The sequence below is a fragment of the Strigops habroptila genome, chromosome 20, assembly GCF_004027225.2.
Source record: "Strigops habroptila isolate Jane chromosome 20, bStrHab1.2.pri, whole genome shotgun sequence".
Lineage (NCBI taxonomy): Eukaryota > Metazoa > Chordata > Aves > Psittaciformes > Psittacidae > Strigops > Strigops habroptila.
The window spans coordinates 4,175,545-4,197,420 of NC_044296.2; the positions used below are offsets into that span (position 1 = coordinate 4,175,545).

Below are 21,876 nucleotides of genomic sequence, written 5' to 3' on the forward strand. Positions count from 1 at the left end.
GAAGAACTTCTGCCTCAGAGCTCATCTCAATCTCCCCTCTGGCAGGTCAAAGCCATTCCCCTTGGCCTGTCCCTACGAGCCCGTCAGGACCCATCGGTTCAGGCAGGCTCCGCTCTTGCCGCCGTTCAAAGCCCGGACTCCGTTCACCCAGGAGCGCCACCACGCTCCCTTCCCGCGCACCGCCGAGAGGGGCCCGCGGAGGCGCTGACGGGCGCGGAGCTCCGCACACGGGCACCGCCGCTCGCCTGGGCCCGTCCGCTCCCCCACAGCGCGGCCCCCGCTGCCGCCGCGCACGTCCGGCCGCCCTTCCCCGGCCACTGCGCAGGCGCCCCCCGCAGCGCCGCACTGAGCAGGCGCGGTCCGTGCCCGCCGGTGCGTGCGGCGGGGCGTCAGGGGCGCGCCGTGCGTTACGGCGTCGGGCGTATCCCAGGGTGCCCTGCGCGGGGCTGGCTCCTGCCCACAGTTGAGTTCGGCCCCGAGCGGAGCAGTCGGGCCCGGACCGGTCGCACCGTCGCGGCCTCTCCCCGCGCCGCCGCCGCCTCCCCCCACCCCCCGCCTCGCGGGGAGCGAACATGCGACTCCGGCTCCCTGAGGAGGCCGCCGCCGGCGAGTGAGGAGCCGCCGCCCCGGCCCGGCCTGGCCCCGCCGCCCGCCCGCCCCGGCCGCAGCCGCCCCGCTTCGCCCAGGCAATGACAGCGGCTCCGGCCCCCTCCCCGCAGCAGATCAGGGACCGGCTGCTGCAGGCCATCGACCCGCAGAGCAACGTGAGTACAGACCGCCGGGCCCCGGGGCTCCCGTACCGGTAGCGCGGGGACGCCGCCGCCGCAGCCCCCCCCTCCCCCTCCCCAACCGCCGCCCGGGGCTCCCGCCCCGCCGCCCCCCGCCGCTGTATGAGAGGCCGCCAGGGCCGCACGTCCGCCGTCACCGCCTCGCCTCCCGCCGGGACCGCGGCCGGCGCTTCCCCGGGCACCGGAAGCCTCCGCTGCGGGCGGTAGCGGGGAGCTCCCCGGAGCCCAGCCCGCCCAGGGTTCTGCTGCCAGTGGCTCCTCGCCGCCCGCACCCGCCCGAACAGGGCACCGCGGGGGCTGCCCCGGTGGTGGCACCGGAGGCCGCTTCCGTCCTCCCCGGCAGCCGCGTCCGCCCGCCGCCGCGCCGCCTCCCGCCGCCGCACGCCACCCCCCGGGGCCCGGCCGGCGCTGCCCGGCCATGCGGCGTGCGGCCCGGCGGCCTCCCGACGCCAGGCCGCGGCTCGGGCGCGGCCTGCAGGGGGCTCTGGGCCGGGCTCCTCTGCGGCTCTCCGGGACCTTCCGGGGCGCCCACCTGTTCCGCGGCGGGGCCGTGGGGCGCCCCGGGGCCGCCGGGAGGGCTTCGGCGGTGGCTTCGGGTCTCTGGAGCTGCTCCAGCACCGAGCAGCCTCGGTCTTCGCTTTTATCCTTCCCTGCAGCACGGTAAGGAGCTTATCTGCTCCTCCTGGGATGCAGTGTGAGCGCAGAAGTCGGCGTCTGTTTTACCTGTAAGTGGCCTTAACGTGTGAGGGGCGCTTATCCAACTATCATTGCTCCTTGTGAAGGTTTTTTGGTGCATTAAAGCCGTTCTCCACTTAAGCGTTTATTACTGGGAGAGGACTGCAGAGCCTGCAGTCCGTCAGACTTTCGAATGTTAGGTCAGTAGTCACTAGAGCAGGATGCAAAGGTGGGTTTGTCTTGGCTAGCTGCAGTTTGTGGGGGCAGCTACGGGTGAATGTGCACATGTACCTCTGTGTGTGTGTTATTCCAGGAGGCTGGGTATGTGAAATGGTGGTTTTGGCCTATGAAAGTCATACCTACTTCTGCCTGAAAACTGGGGGGTTTGTTTACTCTGAGTTCTCTTTTGGTGGCTGCACATCTTTCACTGTACGTTAGACCGAGTGTCCGCCTGCTTTAATAAAATTCACACAGCTCCATGGGGTTTTTTAAGTTCAAAACTGTCATCAGCAATAGTTACCCTAATGCTGGTGTTACTCTCTAAAACTCTGTGGCTATGCAGAATTAAGCAGCCAGGAGAAGTGGCTTTTGTGATGGATGCTTTTCCCTTTCTCCATAAGTTCATGCTCTGTTACTCTGTGAAGGTGCTTGCACCTTGGTTGTGATGAGAAGGGTCAGAAATAGTGAGGCAGCTGTCTGCAAGGGGAGGTTGGAGCATCAGCCAGGAGCTGTGCTGAACTTCCCAGCAGGTCAGTAGCCCCGTAAGCTTAGGAGTAATGTATGTTAAATTATAATTCTACATACTTGATACTTATCCAGGGCAATAATTGGTGGCAGAAAAATCAGCCCATTGTTTAGAAACGCCTGTAGGCAGGGGGCTGTCTTCCATTTTAACCTTTTCTTCGAAGGAGAGCAGAGGTGGTGTAGTGGAAATTCATTGTGCAGGCCTGGGTCTCTTGCTTTTTTTCTCCAAAGCATGTAGAATACGTGGTAAGCCTTCAACCAAACTCCCCACCATGCTGCTTTTCCGAAAGGAATTAAAACGTATGTTTTGAACATGCTTAAAAGGCGATTCTGAATTTAATCACACTTGGGCAGCAGCATAAAAGTATAAGAAACTGTTCTGATATTTTCCTGCAGGAAGAAGTCATTGCAGCTATGAGCTGCTGCGCTTGTGGTTACCCATGGAAGAGTGGCTGCTTGCTTCTGGCTTTTAGAATCTTCTCCTAAAAGAAGTGGTTGCATTCAAAGTTAAGAGTCTTTATCATTGGGATTGACTTCCTTGCTTACCAGGGAAGTCGAGCTTTGAGGCCTGGATTTCATTCAGGCTTTTCAGCCTAACTCTTAGCGCGTGTATGTCCGTGTTTCTGGAGAGGGTGAAAACTGCACTGATACTGTCAGGCATGCAAAAACCAGTCCAGTTCTGTGGGGCTGAGGAGATGGTTCTTTATAGTGCTTTGCTGTGGGATCTGTTTTGAGTCGAACTGGTCAAAATCCTTTTCTCCCCAAGTTCTAGGGCCCTGCTTGCTTTGAGAAATCACCTTCTGTGATTGCTCATCTTTATCTGCTACATGAAGCCGTGCCGACTCAGGAGCAATGTTTTAATTGTACACACACATTTAGCACTTGAGAGCTCTTCTAGTAATTGCTGCAGAATATATTTATAACTTAGTTTCTCACTCTTAGTTCAGAATTTGCATGGGTAACCTCTATTTCTAAGGAGACCTATAAGAAATAAGCTATTTTTGGACAAATTACATCATCTTGGAAGCCACCCGGGATGTCTGGTGTTATGTCTTCATTTATTCAGCCTTTTCCCCTTGAAAAACCATTTGGACAAGCTACTTCTGCTCCATGATTTAAACACTGAGGATCAACATCGACTTCCTTCCATTGCTCGTGTGTTACTGAGAATGTACCGAGACTCACGCTGGAGGAAAGTGGGAGTTCAGTGGTGGCACCACTGCGACGAGTGATGTGGATTTCTGGCAGGAAAATCCTTCTCCTGGAAGAACCATGTAGAAACAGTGACTGAAGAAGAGTGTCCGAAACCTTTATTGTAGCAGTTGTGAGGTCTATGTGGGGAGATATTCCTTGGTTCAGGTAGAAGCAACGCTTTTCTTGTCAGACTCAGCGTGCTGAGAAACCACCTCTTCCACTGAGCAGAAGAACACCTTTGCCTCGTTAAATTGGGCTCTTCAGGGAATTTATTACCTGATGTCAGGACTAATGAGATCTCTTAGTTTTTGCTCTGTGGGAAAGCCTGTTGTTTCCTACTGGCTGTTAGAATTGTGCTTGCAATTAAATGGTTCCTCATCCTGAATATGTAGCAATCTTTTCCCCATTTTGAAGATTAGACAATAATTTACTGCTTTGCCATTAATGGCTCTCTGCGATGCAAACCCAGCTTTGGTTTGAGTAACAACCGACTGTATGCTCACCATGTGGTTGGAGCTGATTGTAAATCAGGCTGCTGTTCACTCAGTATCTCAGTTGGTTTTGCTGCTCAGGCCTTGAGGAGAGGTCTGTGAGACATTATTAATAATAAATCAGTCCTTGGGTTTGTAATTGGGTGATCTTTAAGGTCCCTTCCACCCCAAACCATTCTATGGTTCTACGTAGTACATTGGCCTGGAGTGGTCTTGCAGTTGATGCACGGTTTGCCTACTTAAAGATGCTTCCACAACTGTTTTCTGTATTGATTGCTTTACCAACATTTAGAAACAAAAGCCTCCATCATCATGGATAAATACACCTTCTAGAAGTGAGTTTGCTTCAGGGGGTTGTTGGTGATTTCTTGGATGCAGGGAAGTGTTATGTGTGGGCAAAAGTAGACTAGGAATGGCTTTTGCTTTAGCCTTATCCTTTTCTGTGCGGCCTTAATAAGCTTACTGGTTTTGAGGAAGCTGCAGTGTGCAGAGAGGCTGGAACCTGTTGTATCTCTCACTGGTTTTGTTCATTTCCTTATTGTAGCTTGGTTTTGTTTCGAGTAGTATTGTAGTTTGTGCATGGGGGCAGTGGATTGTGCTTCAGGTGTGTGGGGAAATGTAAGGGGGGGTTGTGGCATTCCCTAATGTGTAGGGTCTGAAGCATCATTACTGTGTCAGTTTAGGGTTCTGGATAAAGGTTTGGGTCTGATGTAGTCAGTCTCATTGTGTTCAGTTTCTTCTTCATGTCAAATAACCTTACCCAAGGAGGACTGCTTTTTTGATGCTCTATATTGTAATCAGCTGGGTTCTCTTGGAGCCACTTTCCTGAGGGTGGTGGTGGGGTTGGTTTCTTGGCTTTGCTGCTTTCCTGTCCACCTCTTTCCAAAGTAGCCTTTGGGGGTTGTTTTTGCTTGGTGGAAATCCATTCAAGCAGTGCCTGTGATGCTTCATAGGCGCAGACATTGAGTTTAACTGGTCTGACTGTCAGGTTCAGTGCCTGTCTAGTCCTGGTCAGTTTGGGGTTGGTGATAATACAGCCTATTACTTTTTGAGAGGTTTTCTTTTTTGGTTAAAAGCTTCTCATTTGCACAGTGCCCTCTCGTTTGCAGTAGCTGGACCATGAGAAAGTGTGAGGCTGCTGAGACAAAATCAGAGCAAACAAAAGTAGCAAGAGTTTGCATTGAGGGGTCAAAGCAAGGGGAATGCCAAATTGCCTTTCTATTGTTAATTCCTTGAAACTCCACAGGTTGCAGTGGTGATGGCAGTAGTCATTTGCTCTGGAGCTGTAATTTGAGTGTTTGTTTCAGCAGCAGCGACAATTTAAATAACACCCACTTCTGATTCCTGCTACACACCCATTTTATGCGTGTGGTGCAGCTGTTTGCAGGATCATGTGGTGAACTGAACTGGGGAATTGATCAGAGTTTAAGAAAGAAAAGGCAATATGTATTCTTTTAATGTAGCTCAATTACCTGATAAAACTTCTGTGGTGCATCACAGATAGTAATGGCACAAGTGTGGCAGCAGAACTGGGTATTAAGTGTTTAAGTATGGAAGCTGCTTGCTTCCTTGTGCTTCCCTACTGCCTTGGGACCCGATAGGAGAGAGGTGAGTGTTACCTGGAGGAGTTAACTGTGCTTGTCTGAGGTGAGAGTGGATACTTCATGGTCCAGCTGCACTTGTAGAGGCTTTATTGTCACGGACCCTTGTGTGTGGTTCACAGATGTCTGGAATTATCTCCTATGTTCGTCATGATGCAGTAATGGAGGGCCTTGGCATGTGTTCCTGGGGTAAATGCTGGGAAACTTCTTTATGGATAGCTCCTGAGTAGTAACTGATGAGTGAGCTTTGCAGCTGAAGAGTAAACCACCTCACACTGTGTGGCTGATGCTCCGGATAATCAAAAATGGAATTGGTTTGGCTCCAGCCAGCGTCGAGAAGTCCAGGCCTAGGAGAGAAACTCCAATTTGTCTTTCCTGTGGGTTTCGTACAGGGGGTTGAGGGTGAGCCTAAGCTGTTGGTGTTGCCTCTCTAGGGTTTTTGGTATAACAAAACACACAACAGCGCTGTCATTCTGGCACCTTTGGCTCTTCATCTAAGCAGTTTTAGAGCAGCTTTTTCTCCCGGTATCCTGTGAGGGGACATCCCTTCCCAGTTTCTTCAAGGAGCAGCTGCAGTTGACAAGTTATCTTTCTTCAGCAACCATGGAAGTTTCAGGATAGGGAAAGAGCAATCGATTCTGCCTGCTGTGGAAATATAATGTTAAGTAAGAAGCACTTCTTTTAAGGCATAGATACTCCAATATGTTAGATTTGGGCTTAAAGTGAATGTCAGTATAGTTTTTATAAATTAAAGCCCTCATGTCTGTTTTGGCTGATAAGGCTGTGCTCCTATCTCAGCTCACCCATTTTGTGCTTGGCGATAACTTCAAATAAACTTTCTTGGGTAGTAAATATGGTGTAAATAAGGCATGTTGTGGCCCCTCTTACACATTTGGTCTTTAAAGAAATATTTAAGGTAAAGGTAAGTGATCACGTTCAGGTTAATGTAAATGTAGGTTGGGTTATTCAGTGTTCTTATAAATGAATTATTCTTTCTGCAGGTAATTCATGTTCTCAGTGTTTGGAACAATATTTAAGTACTAGCAAATTGCTTTAATTTGAGGTGCAATCTGCTAAACTTAACAGTGTGCCAGTGTTTTCTGGAGTGTGGCTCTCATGGGGCAGTGTGACTATTAATATCAAAGGGTACATTTTTTAGCATGTCCAACAGTCGGTGGTAGAAATTTCTCCTGAGGACTCACTGGAAGTAAACCGCAATTAGTTCTGTTTTACTGAACGAAGCTTCAAAAGGTTTTCTAACGTAGCAGTTGGGGAGGAGAGGAATCCTACGTCCAAGTCTGTCTGTAGTATTCAGCAACATACTCAACTGGGTGTATTTTGAAACTTTGTGCTGTGAAGATGACTGCAGAGGTGGAAGTCTTGTCTAAGAGTGACAGCCAGCACTTTTGTGGAGCTGCTTTCTCGCATGCTGTTTTCATGTAGCATCAGCTCGCAGAGTATCACGATTATACTACAGGTCTGAATGGATTGATTTGTTTAAGGAGCATAGAACTGAAGGTAGAGGAGCATGTTTTTTGCCAGGGTAGTGCTGCACTTTCATAACTTGTCTTCAGAGAACAAACTTTCAGCACATCTACAAGCAGTGCTGAGCTGCTGTAACTGGAGCTGTCACTTAAGCGGAGCATTTTGTGCTGGCAGCATGGTCAGTAGGAACACGCTTTGTGCTGTGTAAGTTAATTGCATGAGGAGGAATTTATGTCTGTAGAGATGTTATCGTCCTGAAAATTCCAGAAAAAATTATATCTCGATGTTATAGTTTATCTTTGGAGAAACTACAGTTGATTTTTGAATAGAGTTGAGCACAGTGAGATCGAAGAGAAGACGCAAGAGGTGACGTTGCAGATATATATGTAAAAGTGGGGTGCCTGCAGCCTGTGTGCTCGTGGGCTGCACGCACCCCTGACGAACCTGACTGCATCATGAAAACTTGGTCTCTGTTGTCAGTAAGAGTTTCACTCTATCAAAATATGAGCTGTTGGGTTTTGACTTTGGATAGTATTTTCTTTGCTAGACTGGGCTTAAGTGTCACTGGGGCTTTTTTAAGTGGAAATCATGAAGTTTTTTGCTACAAAGTTAAAAATAATTAGCACCAGGCTGCAGCTTTCCCCAATGTCCTGTGTTTAAATATAAATAAAATGCTAATGGGGTACTGGGTTCTTTTGTCCTGTCATTGACATTGGGCAATTGGTTTTGAGTGGAGCTGCTCCTGAAGTAAAGTAGCCCTCCAACTTGTGAGCCTGGAGTTGAAAGGTGGCGCGATGAAAGGTGCTGTGCTTACTGTCCTCTGCGGGAAGAGTTCTTTTTTCTTTTTCCTAGTCAAAGGTAGCAAAGGCGTTTTGTTTCCAAGTAGCTGCTAATGATTGGAATGGCCGAGCATTCTCGACTGATTGTCGAATGGGGGGGTCATCGCTTTCCACAGGTTGTATTCTCCTGAGGACCTGCACAGTCTGCAGGGAATGGAGGGATTTGAAAGCGGGTGACCGGCAGCAGCAATTTACCTAGAATTTGGTGAGCAACAATTCTAGGGGATGGGTAAAGTGATTTAACTTTCTTTTGCATATCCATAACACATCTCTATGGTAGGTGCTGATGGAAATTCTGTGTTAGTAACTGCTGCTGGAAGGATGCAGTGACTTCTCTCCAAAGTTGGCATGTAAAACTTTCCCAGTTTGGAAGACTCTTTTTGTCAGGTTTTGGGAACAAGTGTGCCATGCTGAAATTCTCATGAGCAGCCATGCAAGCATATTGCACTTGAGTGTGGTGAAGGAATACATTCCATCATGCAGGATATTCATCAGGCTCTTGCCTCAGTCTCCTTTAGTGTTTAGGGAACCAGCTGAGAAGCTTCCCTAGCATTTTGGGGAAAAGTTGGCCTGCTGCATTTAAAAGTCACCGATTTATCACCAACACAGTGACTGATGGTTTTATATTTTAAGAGAAGAGTAAAAACTCTTCATTGTGGTGACATTAGTAGGGCTTTTCTGTATTACATTCAGCTATCAACTGCTCTGTCTTAACAGCTCTGGGTAGATACTGATGATGGGTAACATAATATTTAAGAACTTCAGCGAGCTCTTGATCCTTTGGAGCCACTCTCATCAGGTCCTTCAATGCGTGTTGCATAATTTTAAATCTCCGCTAGTTCTCTGGAGTGCATTAAGATTAAGCAGGTGATTGCAGAATGATTCTGTCCAGGTGATTACTTTAAGGGTCATTCTCCTAATCTAGTTTGGTGTCTGACTTTGCTCTTACCATAACACCGGTAGATAAAAGCAGTGAGTTCTTCCGGGGAAGCGGAGAGCTGGGACTTGCCTCTTGTGCATTAACTCCCAGTGTTGGCTTTTCACTTCCCTGAAGAACTGTAGAAGTACAGACTTCTGGCTGAATGAGTAGAAGTTTCCTTACCATAGAAAGCACCAAGATCATGATAAATCAGAAGGGCTGCATTTTAGGGCTGAATTTTCTGTATTCTGCCAGAATAGTCAGCAAACTCTGTTTCTCTCTTGGTGAAGTAGGACCAGTTGTTCCTCTGACTTTGATTGCAGAGCAACCTCCTTTTATGGCTCTTTAAATTTTTAAGCAATAATTTTGCACTTCAGTTCATGGCTTACACTAAATAGTAACTACCAAGATTCAACTGGCTAAAGTTTCTGGAGAGGTGGAAGAGGAGGAAAAACTGTTTCATGTGTACAGTGAAACTGTATCGTGGTTGGATGTCCTGAGGACCAGCGTAGTGTTTGGGGTTTTAGGGCTTGTGTGTTAGCAGTGTGTTCTATAGGTGTTATTTATTGTGCTGACGTGTGTAGCATTTGCTGCACCCAGGGGTGGACGTGTTGCAGTATCTCCTACTCTTTGCTTGTGCAGCTCAACGTTTGATGAGTCTGGTTCTGTAAGATGTGCTACGTTGTTCCGCTGAATGCTAAACCCACTTGTAGCTGGCAGCGTGACCAGTAGTATTTGTACAGAAGGCAATGGGTGTATCAGGCTGGGTCAAACCACAGTGTCTGTGGTCGTTCTGGGTTTGTTATGCTTTGTTTTGGCAGGCACATGCTGGTTTAGAAACGTGCTCAGGTGTTGGGATGTAGAAGGGGTAGGCATGAGGTGGTTGAATGGTGATAGAAGTGAGTGCAGAGCCTGAGCAGTGATGAGCCACCTGGGAAGGCCGGGATAGCCTCGGGCAATTCTTCTGGAATCGTGGTCCCTCAGGGCTGTTGAGCCTGCCAGAGAGGCCTCGGGTTTGGAAGTGTTGAATTTTGCATGTCCTTTGTAATACAAACTCCTTCAGCTAATTCCCTGCGTGTATTTCTGAGAGGGCAGAATTTAGAATTGCTATTTTGAGTCCAGTTTGGGCTAGAGGGAAGGGGGTGTTCTGGTGTGTTTCGGCTGCTTGCTTGGTACCTGTTCCCTGGCTGTGACTGATGGGGGTGAGTGGCTGGAAGGGGCTTCATGGAGCTACGAGGTCCATTGCCATCACTGCAGTAGCATCACCTGCGTAAAGCAACTCCTTCCAGGCTTGTCTAATCTGTTCTTAAACCTCAGTAGTGGCTGTGGAAGCTATTTGACAGCTTATTTGAGTGCACTGGTAGTGCTCTGTCTATTCCTTATACGTAATCAGTTTTTGTCTTGTTGCAGATTAGGTTAGTGAGTATGAAAAAGGTTGATCACCATTTTCTTTATTATGACTAATAACACAGGAAGTCTTATTTCAAGCTTTATGTGTCTCCTCCCTATTTTTTTTTTCAATACTGTGTGAATTGAGTACTTAAACATTTTCTTACTCACCATATTTTCAAACCCTCCCATCACTGCTCCCTTCTGAGCTCTTTGTATACATTCTCTAGAACTGTGGCACCTCGAGATGATCATGTAATTCCAGCTGTATTTGATTCCTCTACCATTCCTTAGCAGTGTGGTGTTGGGTGAAAAACACTAAAATTGCTACAGTATGTGGTGGTAGATACCATTGAGACTGTGTTCTGCCAGGCTTTGGGGCCTGAAGTACCCAGCTCTCTTCTTCCTGTATTCCCTTGTCTTGAATTTGTGCCACACACATCTTCCCAATTTAATAGTATTTCACTTCCACTGCTGGGCTTTTTAAATCTGCCTAATAAATTTGATCCCCAAAAAAGTTTTTCCCAGCTTTATGATCTTGTGGGTTGTTTTAGGGGTGGTTTTCTTGCAGGGGCTGGAAAAAGAAATGTGTGGGGCCATGTTTCAGTGAGTCTTCCGTGTTTCATATTTAACTGAGGGGTAGGCACTAAAGGTACGATTCTTATGGTGTTATACAAAATGATTAGCAAATGTTGAAGTTGACAATTATTCCTCTCTGTAGTAACAAGAATGCCCTCTGAGTGTTGGCTAATAAATATGGAGAAAAGAGTTACACTGTCAACTTTATTCTATTTGCCTTCAAGACCCCTTCCTGGAGAGCAGGAAGGCATTCCCCAGTGTGCCATTGCTGCTCTGGGTGCGCATCTTGCCTCCATAATCTGTATTTTACTACCTCTTATCTTCTAAAGACTTCACCAATGGGTACTACTTGTGTCGGGTGGTTTCTCCTGCCTTGCCAAAGAGTGGTGTGTTTTCCTGCTGTGCCAGGGGCTTAGCCATGTCCTTTGGAATGGACCACGTAGAGAAGAGCTGAAGTGCTGATGGCACTTACCAACTGCTGCGTATTTGCATCTTGAGGCTGTTTGTGACTGCTGGGGTAAAATGTGTTCTCTGCTGGCAGACTTCTCGTAATCTTTTGGCTGTTCTGGTGTCTCTGCACCTCACTGATGTGTGTTACCTACTGCCAACACTTCACGGAGGGCTGAACTGTTGTCTCACTCAAGGGGAATATTTCAGGTCTCCCCATTTCTTCGCACTGCGGTATTTTGCTTAAGTCTGACCTTACTCTTGTTTGATGATCCTGGCTTTGTAAAGTACATATGGGAAGGTATTTGGATGATGTTATCTTACTGTTAAATAAAGTTTAAGTATAAATAAAACATATGCAGATTGTTGTGACTCCTTAGATGTGGAAACTTTAAATGCAGAGTTAGGGGTACGTGCTTGCTGTGACTGGCCGCCACCTTGCCTGTGGTAGTCAAGGAGTATTTCTTCTACCTGTTGTTTTGCAGCACAAATTTCTGATCAGTTTCCAAAGCATGGACTCCAGATGAATGTCTCTGTCATCGAAGACACTCTCAGTGGATGGATGACTTTGAACCCAAATAATTGATTCCTTCATGTTTTAAATATCTGCTTTACTAAATGCTATTAGATAACTCACCTCTTTTAAGACTAACTTTTGTGTACTGGTGAATATTTGAACTCCACTTAGAAAACTGACTTTCAAACCTTTTCAATAATTATGAACAAAGTAGTGCATGGTCATCTTTTTGGCATGTCGTTTCTGTGAATAGCATCTCGTGTACCCTATCTTTAGACAACATCATGTCACATTGTGGGGAGGGGAAACTGTTAATAGATCAGTTGCAAGGGAACTGAACTAAATACCAGCAGGTTGTAACCTGAATTCTAACTTTGTGTGTTTAGTCTGTATCTCTGCAAAAATGACATTGTGATTTACTGTTCATGAGACGTATTGTTAGTGTCTGGTATCTGAAGCATCCTATGTGAAGTGCTAAATAAACATTGTGCTGCTGTATTTCCACTGCTGCATTTAAATAAAGCCTACTATGAATAGCAACTTTTCTCCTCATACTTCTTATTCCAATTTTTGGATTATTATGCAATGAAGCAGCTTTTGTACAAATACAGTGCTGGGGGCAAGATGTGACACTGTTTAGATACCCCAGCCTGGGGCAGGAATTGGTGCCTTCAGTGCAGGTCATCACTGCTTTGGGGAAGATAAATGTGAGTGGATGACATTGCTCACAGTGCTGTTGCTCTGCCTCCTTCTGAATCAGCTCTGCCTTCCTGGCAGTTCCAGCAATACTGACCTTGAACCTGGGATTTTCCTGTGCTACCTAAGGATACCATTCTGTGATCTACGTGGCCCATAGATATATGACAGTTTTTATAACTACCCAATAAAATGCTGTTGTCCCTAGGAGCAGGGGAAGACAATAAAAAATGATACAAATGTGACCTTCTGTATAGACCATGCTGCATTCCTGATCTTGCCAACAGAAAACACCCAACTTGGCAATCGAGGTTTGGATTTGTATCTGTAGAAAAGAGAGATCTGGTCAGTCTTCCATGGTGGGTGCACTTCTCTGCTTTCTTTGGGAAACTCGATACTACAGGTGGGAAAATGTTACAGAAGTACTTTGGAACTAGCAAAATATTGAGCATTTAATATATTCTGAGGAGGTCGAAGTGTGCTGACAGATCTCTCAAAGGCAGTGTCTTCTGATCTAGCTCTATAATCTCTTTCAAAATGCCTACAATGGAGTCAGCCTGATTATTCTAACCTGTGGTTTTGGGAGGACAGTAGTGTTACACTTTAGACAAGTTTCTATGATTAGGGACTGTAGACATATTAGGCCAAGTTTAATCACTCTTTCCAGGTACTAATGTGACCCATATGGATGATGATCCTGTGTCAACAGATGCCTTTTAGCGCTGTTCTGTGAACTTGATGCAAGTGATTAAAAAGAGCCTTTCTAGCCAGATTTCTGGCTGTATCAGCAGTTTCTCTGCAATTTCTTTTGTAATTGTGCACCTAGTGCTCAGGTTTTCAAGTTAGAGGGAAGTAGCTTCTCCTGCTCCGGGCCTGTGCAATGCTCCACATCGTCTGTGCTACCTCCGATCTGGTTTGTCATCTGTCGCGGTCTAGTCACACATGCAGAGATCTTCAGAAACATCCCTATGAAACATCAAAAAACCAACCAAGAAATCAAAATTGCTTTATTCAAACGACTGCGATTGAGTGTCTGTACCAGTTGTTTCTGAGGTAGCAGTGGGGTGAGATGCAGGTTGCCCTGTGCTGAGGAAGAATGGGAGGTGTTACGTTGAGGTTAGTACCTAGGCTGGTCTGGTACCTGGGGATGAAGGAAGAGAATCAAAGCTTAACGTGTGAGTGTGCTCGTCCAATGTAAAACACGTCCCAGCATGTGGGAGCGGTGCTACCAGCTCGTGTGGGGGTGCTGAGTTTGCTGCTGTTTTCAAATCAACCGGGAAGGAGGCAGTAGGAGGTGCCGGAGAAGGGCTGTACCTTAAACCTCCCACCCCAACACACTTAAACTGCTTTGCCTTTAAAACTGCTGTGGAACATTTACCCTGAAGTTAGTTACTGAATTGGTCTTGATTTGTAAAAGCTAAAATAGGATTAAGGTGGCAGTTAAAAAAAATAAAAAGGGAGATTAAGCCTCTTGATCTTTTCCAGTGTGTTCAGAAACCCCATGCTTTTGTCTGAGGCTGGAGTAAAAACACTCAGTGCTTAACTTGGACTAGATCTCAGATACCAGTAGTAAGCTCCAGAGTATGGCTGAATGACTTAAGGAGGCTTGCATGGAATAAATAAGATTTGGTTTCTGTGACTATCATTAGGGTTGGCTGGAAAGGATTATCGTACATGACTCAAAGCAGATGTTCTCCAGTAAACTTTCGAGTGAATTAGTCCGTGTGCCAGGCAGTGGGAATAGCCTGGGATGATTTGAAATACCATATGAATTGTTCTTATCTGTTCTCTGCAAGCTGCTAAATGCAGAGTCCTGGGGTTGCTTCATGGAGGTTCTTGTTTTGGGGTGGTAGTAACGGGCTGTGGTGGAACTAGACAAAAGCAAATAGAATCTAAAATGATGTGTAAGTTCCTGAGACTTTACTTGCACAGTCACGCTCTGAACCAGCACCTGAAGAGCTCCCTTGTCCCGCTCTGCTTTAGGTCACTTTGTCTGTCTGCTGTGTGGCCAATAAGCATTTTTAATAGCAACTACTTGCATTATAAATTATCACTTCTGGTGCTGCTCAGAGTAGGAGGATGTCCTGGCAGGCTTTGTAACTCCAGTCTCGTGTCAGTTATGTGACAATATATTCATTTTATTAAGCCACTAACAGATGGTTTAAGGTAAAGATACTAGTGCACAATACTCGTGTGCTGCTGTTAACAAAATAGGTGTCCTCACATGGAACAGATGATACTTGAGGTGTTTGGGGAGGTCGCCTTGTTTCCGTCATAGTGTTTAACTGCACCACAGGAAATTTCATGGTCTCTGTTAGTTTGAAATGGGTGAATATGATTTTTATTACAAGTATAATACTGATATAATTATAATGTATGTAACTGTCTAAGAATATAATATATATACTACTTATATAATTTTATATGTAATAGAATATTATATTATTACTTTTTCTGGCAGTTTGGATGAAGCATTCCAAGAAAACAACACAGAACTACTGGGGCAGGGTGGAGAAGTTGTTGAACCTGCCTGATGAACATGGTATTTTTTTAGAAGAACCATGCTTCCCTGCAGGTCAAAAAGAGGGGAAAAGGAGAGGAGCTTCTTGCAGTTGATCTTGAGCGTGAGCCTTCGTGCTCTTTGCAGTGGTTGCTCCAGTATGATGATATGTTTTCAATTGATTACAATTGTGTGAAGAATCTGCAGTGGGTGGGTTGTGTTCTACCAGGAGCTGAGTGAAGAGCACGGACTCGGTGGCGTAAGGCTGCTTTCACTGCCTTTAATAGGCACCATGTGTCCCTCAAAGGAGGCATGAAGGAACAGTCTTATCAGCTGTGGTGCAGCCCTGGTCCCTGGGAGGTGATGGAGCAGCCGGGGGCATCCATGTGCACGTATTGGGGTGTATTGAACAAAGGCAAAGCTGCTACTGGAAACTCCCTGACCAGTTTCATCTTCCCGTAGATGTGTGTCCATGTGAGCGTATCACTTTCCCCATCTTGACCTTTTGAGAGATGTAATCCTTTTTTGCCATCAGTTTGTCATTTAGATAATGAATATTTGGGGATTCCCAGCAACTGCCAAAATAATTGGACCAGTTACTGCGCTGTGCAATGCGCAGAACCTTTTGCACCCTGGTAGTTTGTAGTCTAAACTATGTGTTGGGAAGGAGAGTCTCATGTTTTGCGAGTCTAAAAACATTTGTCTGGAAACTCCCAGAATTGAGCATTAGCTATTCTAGGTGCTCTGGTTCTAAAAAGTGGAAAAAAGACCCATGGTGTTATGTATTACTTATGCTGTGGTGCTAAATTGTTCTTTCTAGGCGTGGAGGGCAGCGTGAGGAAGAAACATGGAAGAAAGTGTGTTGAAGTGAAATAGTAGGAACTAAGATGTTTCAAAATACATGCTATTGCTGCTCTAAAGCTTAAGCAGAGCTTTACCAGGCCTGACTGGATGGTAGGGCTCTGAATTTCTGCAGAGGCATTGTAGTTTGGTGAAGAGCCATGACAAATGAATTCATCTCTGTTCTGAAGTTGGCTTTACAACCTGTAGGAGTTACAATCATTCAAAGCCTCTATAGACTTTAAACCTAAGTTTGATCAAAGTTAATCTAAAAATTAGGCCAAGTGTTTCGTTGCTGACAGATTTATCCAAGTCTCTCCAACATTGAGCAAGCCTGTTCTGGTGGGAAAAACATTGTCCGTGAACAAGGTTTTCTGTACAGAAGAGATTTCAGCTCCCAATTCTCTTGTTGTATCTTGAAAGGGGTAGAATTGACTTGGAAAAGCTGATTCTTACAAACTTGGCAGTCTTAAAATGAAGACTCTTGCTGTGGAGTGTGTGGCTGGGTGGGTAGAGCTACACGAGTACACTCCTGGTGAGGCTTTAGGATAACGTGGGATCCCTGCCGAGGTTCTTGCTGAGAGATGTTTCTCAGATCAGTTCACATCCACTTGAGTCACAAATGCAATTAAGCAATAAATGAGGCTGTGATTCAAGTTTTCCTTTGCTTATCTTTTAAATCTGTCTACAAAGGTGGATTAGAAATCGTAGCTTTTTCGATGCTCTTAACATCAGGGAATGGGAATGGGGCTGGATCGCTGTGTAGCCTGAGGCTTCTCCTGGAAATTACTAAAATCCCATTTGTGCTTAAGATTTACAGATTGTGGCAACAGCTTTTGTGCGGCGCTTACCCATGCGCGCAGAAACGTGGCAGTGAAGCCATCAGACAATCTGATACGTGCTTTAATGTCATGGGGATCTCTGCAGTGGCTCCTCACCATCTTCCACGTGGGGACACGCAGTTCCAGGGCTCTGCCGGGTTTGGAGGTGGCCCAGCCTGGTCCTGCGCCGGGTGGGGGGCTGAGGACACCTACTGGGCACAGCGTTTGCTTCATCCGCTCTGGAATGTGGAGCACTTGGACCTAGGGTTTTGGACTTGTGGTGGGTGGCTGCAGGAAGTGTCAGTGTTCTGAACAACATCATAGGACGGTGACTTGGGAGTAAATGTGAGCCTTCCAATGCGACTCGTGTCTTGGACCACTTGGCACTAATGTTTCCAGTTAGGCTGGAGGACAATTCATGAATCCTTTGGCTGGGGGTCTGATAGGAGTCTCAGACTTTGCTAGCAAGTGACACTGGTTTCATTGCTAATGTTTCCTCTAGTTTTACATAAAAGTGTGTGTGTTAGAGTTGCTGCAGTTTCCAAGTAGGTCAGTAAAGTGTCCTTGTCCCTATTCCTTGAACAATCAGCTCCCTAAAGCCAGACAGTGTGATAGCAATTTTGTGATTAATGCTTCCAGCAATTATGAAGTGGAAGGTCTTAAATTACATTTGATAACTAAGACCTGTGCATGAAAGATGAAGTGACTTTGTCTTCCTTGTTGCAGATCCATAACATGGTGGCAGTGCTGGAAGTGATCTCCAGCCTGGAGAAATACCCCATTACCAAAGAGGCACTTGAGGTATGTCACCCTCTAAACATGACTTGATTTTTGTGAGTATAAAAGGACTTTCTTTGCCTGTCTTAATTTCCATATGAGCTTTTCTTGCAACAATAGATCGATTGCAAAGGATTCACAATTAAGATATTATTTTGTCCCTCTGGGGCTGCTTCTGACCTCTCAGCACATACACAGTGATTCTTTCTGGGTTGGGATCAGTATTTGGTGCAGCACAGCTCCTGTTTATGTAGGGCACTACATTAATCATCACTTGCTTCTGATGAATCCTGTTGCATTCAGCCACATCACTGCTTGCTGAAGTAGTGCTGCCTTTCTAGATGTTTGACCAACCACCAAAGACGCTGAAATAGGAACAGAGTTACTCTGTGTCTGTGAAATTAATCTGCGATTCAATCAAACAGGTTTCGATGCCTGATGTAGCTGGTGAGAAGAGGTAAAGGCTGGAGTCTCAGGTGGGATCGTGCAGTCTCGCTGTGCCCACTCCTAGAAAGAGCCCAAAGATGTTTTTATGGCTAAATTACAGATTTTTTTCAGTCTTTCTATCAAAATTCCTGGTGTTACATGTTCTGAACTCTTGCTTAATTGTAACTCCAGCTGTATCTCAACATACATATCACAGCGTGTTGCAGATTTCTCTCACAGCCTGCTTGATGTTTCCTTTTCAAGTGCTTTTCTTAAGTAATCTGACTTGCGGAACAGTTCTTTGTTTTCAAATGTGCTTTGGGAGCAATCAAACGTTTCACTTCCTTCCGCTTATGGAACCACTTTGGGACACCCCAGGAATGCTTGTTTAAATCAGGTTTCATACGTTTTCAAGATACTGAGGAGTGCAGGGAGAGGAGAGATGGAGGAAGAATGTAGAATGTGAGTCGTGCCCTGTCTGGGCAGGTTTGTGACATGGAGACTTTTATTGTCAATGTACTACTGTAATGGGTGAAGATTCTGGAGTCTTTTTCTCTCGCCTCTTTCTGCAGATCTTATCCTTTCATTGGGACCAGACGCACCTTTTCTGCCTCGGGTGCTGCATTTCCCCTCAGATCTGAACCTGCATCTTTATTCTCACGATTCTTGCAGATTAAAGAATTCCTTTCTGATGTTTTTCACAGCCCATGACTCTGGTGCTTCAGCCAGGGAATAAAGACAGGATGACTTGAAACGTACAGTGGGTTCTACATTGTGTGGCAGAGCACTGGACCAACTGGACTAATCCTTTCCAAAAAGCTTAATTCAACACTTCAGTATTTCGTGGGTTTTAACTTGGTATTTCCGAGGATAAACATTACAAAGCAGAAATGTGCCTTAAGAATGTCGTTCAGAATGATACCTGGTTGTAAAAAAACCTTTTCTTTCTTTATAGGAAACAAGACTTGGGAGGCTTATCAATGAGGTGAGGAAGAAGACATCCAATGAGGAACTTGCCAAACGTGCCAAGAAGTTGCTGCGGAATTGGCAGAAGTTGATAGAACCTGTAACCCAGAATGAAGCGGTGCCAAGGGGGCTGCCGAACCCACCTGGATCAGCAAACGGTGGTGCTCACAACTGCAAAGCAGAAGCGCAACTTCCTGCGGTGGCTGGATCGAAGCCGATCAGCGACTTGAAAAGCAGGAATGATATCCAGAAACTAAATTCTCCCAAAACAGAGAAATTAGGGAATCGGAAAAGGAAAGGTGAACACAGGGATGGGCATCAGGGCCCTCCTCCCCCAAAAGTCTCCAAAGCTAGTCATGAAGTATTACAAAACTCTTCGCCCCCTCCAACCAATGGAATTGGAGGCAGTCCTGAAAATTTTCCTAGTCCCGTAGATGTAAACCTACACGCAGGGCCTGAAAGCAGTAGGACAGAACTCAGTGAAAATGATAAACACAGTAGTAAGATCCCAGTAAACGCTGTAAAACCTCACACCAGTTCTCCAGGACTTGTAAAACCTTCAAGCACTTCCTCGTTATTAAAGACTGCAGTGCTTCAGCAGCATGATAAATCGGAAGAAACCACAGGACCGCACCAGCCCAAGAGTCCTCGCTGTTCCTCCTTTAGCCCTAGAAATGTCAGGCATGATACTTTTGCTCGGCAGCATACGACGTACTCACCAAAGGATTCGATGCCCAGTCCATCTCAAAGGTCTCAGTTCTTAGATACTGCACAGGTGCCATCGCCACCACCATCCTTGATGCAACCTTCAACACCTCCCATGCCAGCGAAAAGACTGGAGTTCTCTCAGCAGGCGGTAGCTGAGGTGTCTCAGCACTGGCCGGAGCAGCAGGTACCTTCGGAAAGCCAGCACAGGCACCCAGCAGGGACCCTCCAACAGCACACATCTCCCAGCTGCAAAACCAGCTCCCACCCTGGGGAATCTCTCACGCCACACACAGGCTTTTCACAGGACACTTCCAAAATGGACAGCGATGATGCTGCTTCAGGTTCCGATAGCAAAAAGAAGAAAAGGTACCGACCCAGAGACTATACCGTCAACTTGGATGGGCACGTGACAGAAGGGGGTGTGAAACCTGTGAGGTTAAAAGAGAGAAAGCTCACTTTTGATCCCATGACAGGACAGATAAAACCTTTAACACAGAAAGATCCTTTGCAGGTAGAAATCCCTGCGCTTACCGAGCAGCACAGGACAGAAACGGAAAAGCAGGAGCAAAAACCCAACCTGCAAAGCCCTTTTGAACAAACGAACTGGAAAGAGTTGTCCAGAAATGAAATAATTCAGTCCTATTTAAACAGGCAGAGTAGCTTGCTGTCTTCATCAGGAGTACAGACTCCAGGAGCTCACTACTTCATGTCTGAGTATTTAAAGCAGGAGGAAAGCACTAGAAAAGAGGCTAGAAAGACTCATGTTCTAGCTCCTAACAGCAAACCTACAGACTTGCCTGGGGTCACGAGGGAGGTCACAAGTGATGACCTCGACAGAATATGTGAACATCACTGGCCAGGCGTGAACGGTTGTTACGACACACAGGGTAACTGGTATGATTGGACACAGTGCATATCTTTAGATCCACACGGGGATGATGGTAGATTGAACATCCTGCCTTACGTCTGCCTAGACTGAGTTCCAGGTTTGCTAAACACAAACAATGCTTTTTACATCTGCAGTTAGCAAAACCGGCAGACACGATGCCACTTCCAGATGGAGAAAGCTCCTGTCCTGAACAAACAGGCCCAACGAGCAGAGGGTGGGAGGGAGCTGGTTCGTTCCAGCTCTGTCCTTTAAATTCTCCTTTTGTGAAATGCTGCTACCAGTTTACTAACAATTGCAAAGGAAGGCATACGAAGGTTGATCCATTGAGTTCAAAACTCTTTATAGCAAGCCAGCTATAAAAAAGTGTTAGTCCCCGAGAAGGAAGAGGATTTCCAGCACTTTCTGAATGCCGGAATCTGATTACAGGCAGGTACAGAGAAAATTGTGGAAGTTACCTTAACAAAAATATGCATCTATTTATTTGACTTGATTTGGGTTTTTATTTGGCAGTGAGATATTGGAGAGACAATGTGCAAAAACTGTAGTTTTATTTCTGTCACATCTCTGAACATGATTGCGTTGGGGGGGGGTTTTGGTTTTTTCCAAGTCATGTGGTACGGAGATTGGGTTTTAAACAGCAGGTGTTGCACTGCAGGCTGGGAGCCCAGCTTCAGCTCAACATTCCATAGGCATCCACATATTTTAGTCTGGTTTCAGTTTAAATCCAGTCTCTGAGAAATGCTGCAAAAACTAGATGTTGAATGATATTTTTGATCCCACCACCACCAGCCAAATATTTTTCCTCCTTTTCCCTTCCTGCAAACTTCCAGGAAAAAGAGAAAAAAAAAAAAAAAAAAGGCAAAAATCAAAAAAAAAAGGGCAAAAAAAATTAAGAAAAAAAAAAAGAAAAATCACCTTTTCTAGAATCTAAATGTAATGAGGGTGCTACAAGTTTGTAACTGTACTGTGAGAGGGAAAAAGGAAGCCTGTTTGTATGCTGGAAATATACTTGTTACCATTCCTTTAGATATTGTTTGCCTTATGGATATCCATCATAAACGCAATTTGCAAAAACAAAGAGCCTTAGTGAATGTACAGTAACCAGACTTCTGTGTTCCTGGGATGCAGAAGGGAGCAACTTTGCTATTTGGTCCTTTAAGTGGACACATTGTGATATAAATGTGGAAATAAAAAAAATTTGCACAAACCACTTTGTGAATTCTTGATGCTGAACTTTTGGTTTTCCTCAGTTGGGAGCGGCGCCGAGGAGCTCTTGGAGCGGTGGGATGGATGGATGGAACCCCAGGTGGCACTGGCAGGGGTGTACCTGGTGTCTTTCATGGCTGTTGGTGGTGTTCACACAGGTTGGATGTAGGTTTTGAAGCTCTTGTTGCACCCATGGGCTGGAGACTGAGAACCCAACTGCTCTTCATGTTCAGCTTTTTTCCCCTGTAACTTTTAATCTATTATTCCTCCTTGTTAAAATGCTTTTGGAAGCAGCCTGGGTTGGTACAGAAAGCAAAGAACTTCTGTTAACTGTGGCTGCTTTAACATTTGGGACTGTTTGTCTGCTGCAGTCCCCAGT

General features: G+C 46.0%; 1 protein-coding gene and 2 long non-coding RNA genes across 5 annotated transcripts; 2 read left to right on the forward strand and 1 right to left on the reverse strand.

Annotated features, from left to right (window-relative positions):
* Nucleotides 1-411: 411 nt before the first annotated feature.
* MED26 (mediator complex subunit 26) lies at nucleotides 412-21,498 on the forward strand. 3 transcript variants are annotated; one of them, XM_030509780.1, is made up of 3 exons: nucleotides 412-764; nucleotides 17,252-17,326; nucleotides 18,684-21,498. In XM_030509780.1, exons 1-3 carry the CDS (start codon nucleotides 690-692, stop codon nucleotides 20,379-20,381), a joined length of 1,848 nt encoding a protein of 615 aa, XP_030365640.1. In that variant the 5' UTR covers nucleotides 412-689; the 3' UTR covers nucleotides 20,382-21,498. The 3 variants fall into 3 exon arrangements, with proteins under 3 accessions (XP_030365640.1, XP_030365641.1, XP_030365642.1); XM_030509781.1 differs by lacking the exon at nucleotides 412-764 and adding an exon at nucleotides 5,651-6,415; XM_030509782.1 differs by lacking the exon at nucleotides 412-764 and adding an exon at nucleotides 16,864-17,147.
* Nucleotides 6,388-6,795, forward strand: LOC115618337. The gene is made up of 2 exons (XR_003994787.1): nucleotides 6,388-6,454; nucleotides 6,716-6,795. It is a non-coding gene; the product is annotated as an uncharacterized LOC115618337 (long non-coding RNA).
* On the reverse strand, nucleotides 20,823-21,864 carry LOC115618338. The gene is made up of 2 exons (XR_003994788.1): nucleotides 21,500-21,864; nucleotides 20,823-21,032 (listed from the first exon to the last, which is right to left on the reverse strand). It is a non-coding gene; the product is annotated as an uncharacterized LOC115618338 (long non-coding RNA).
* Nucleotides 21,865-21,876: the final 12 nt, after the last annotated feature.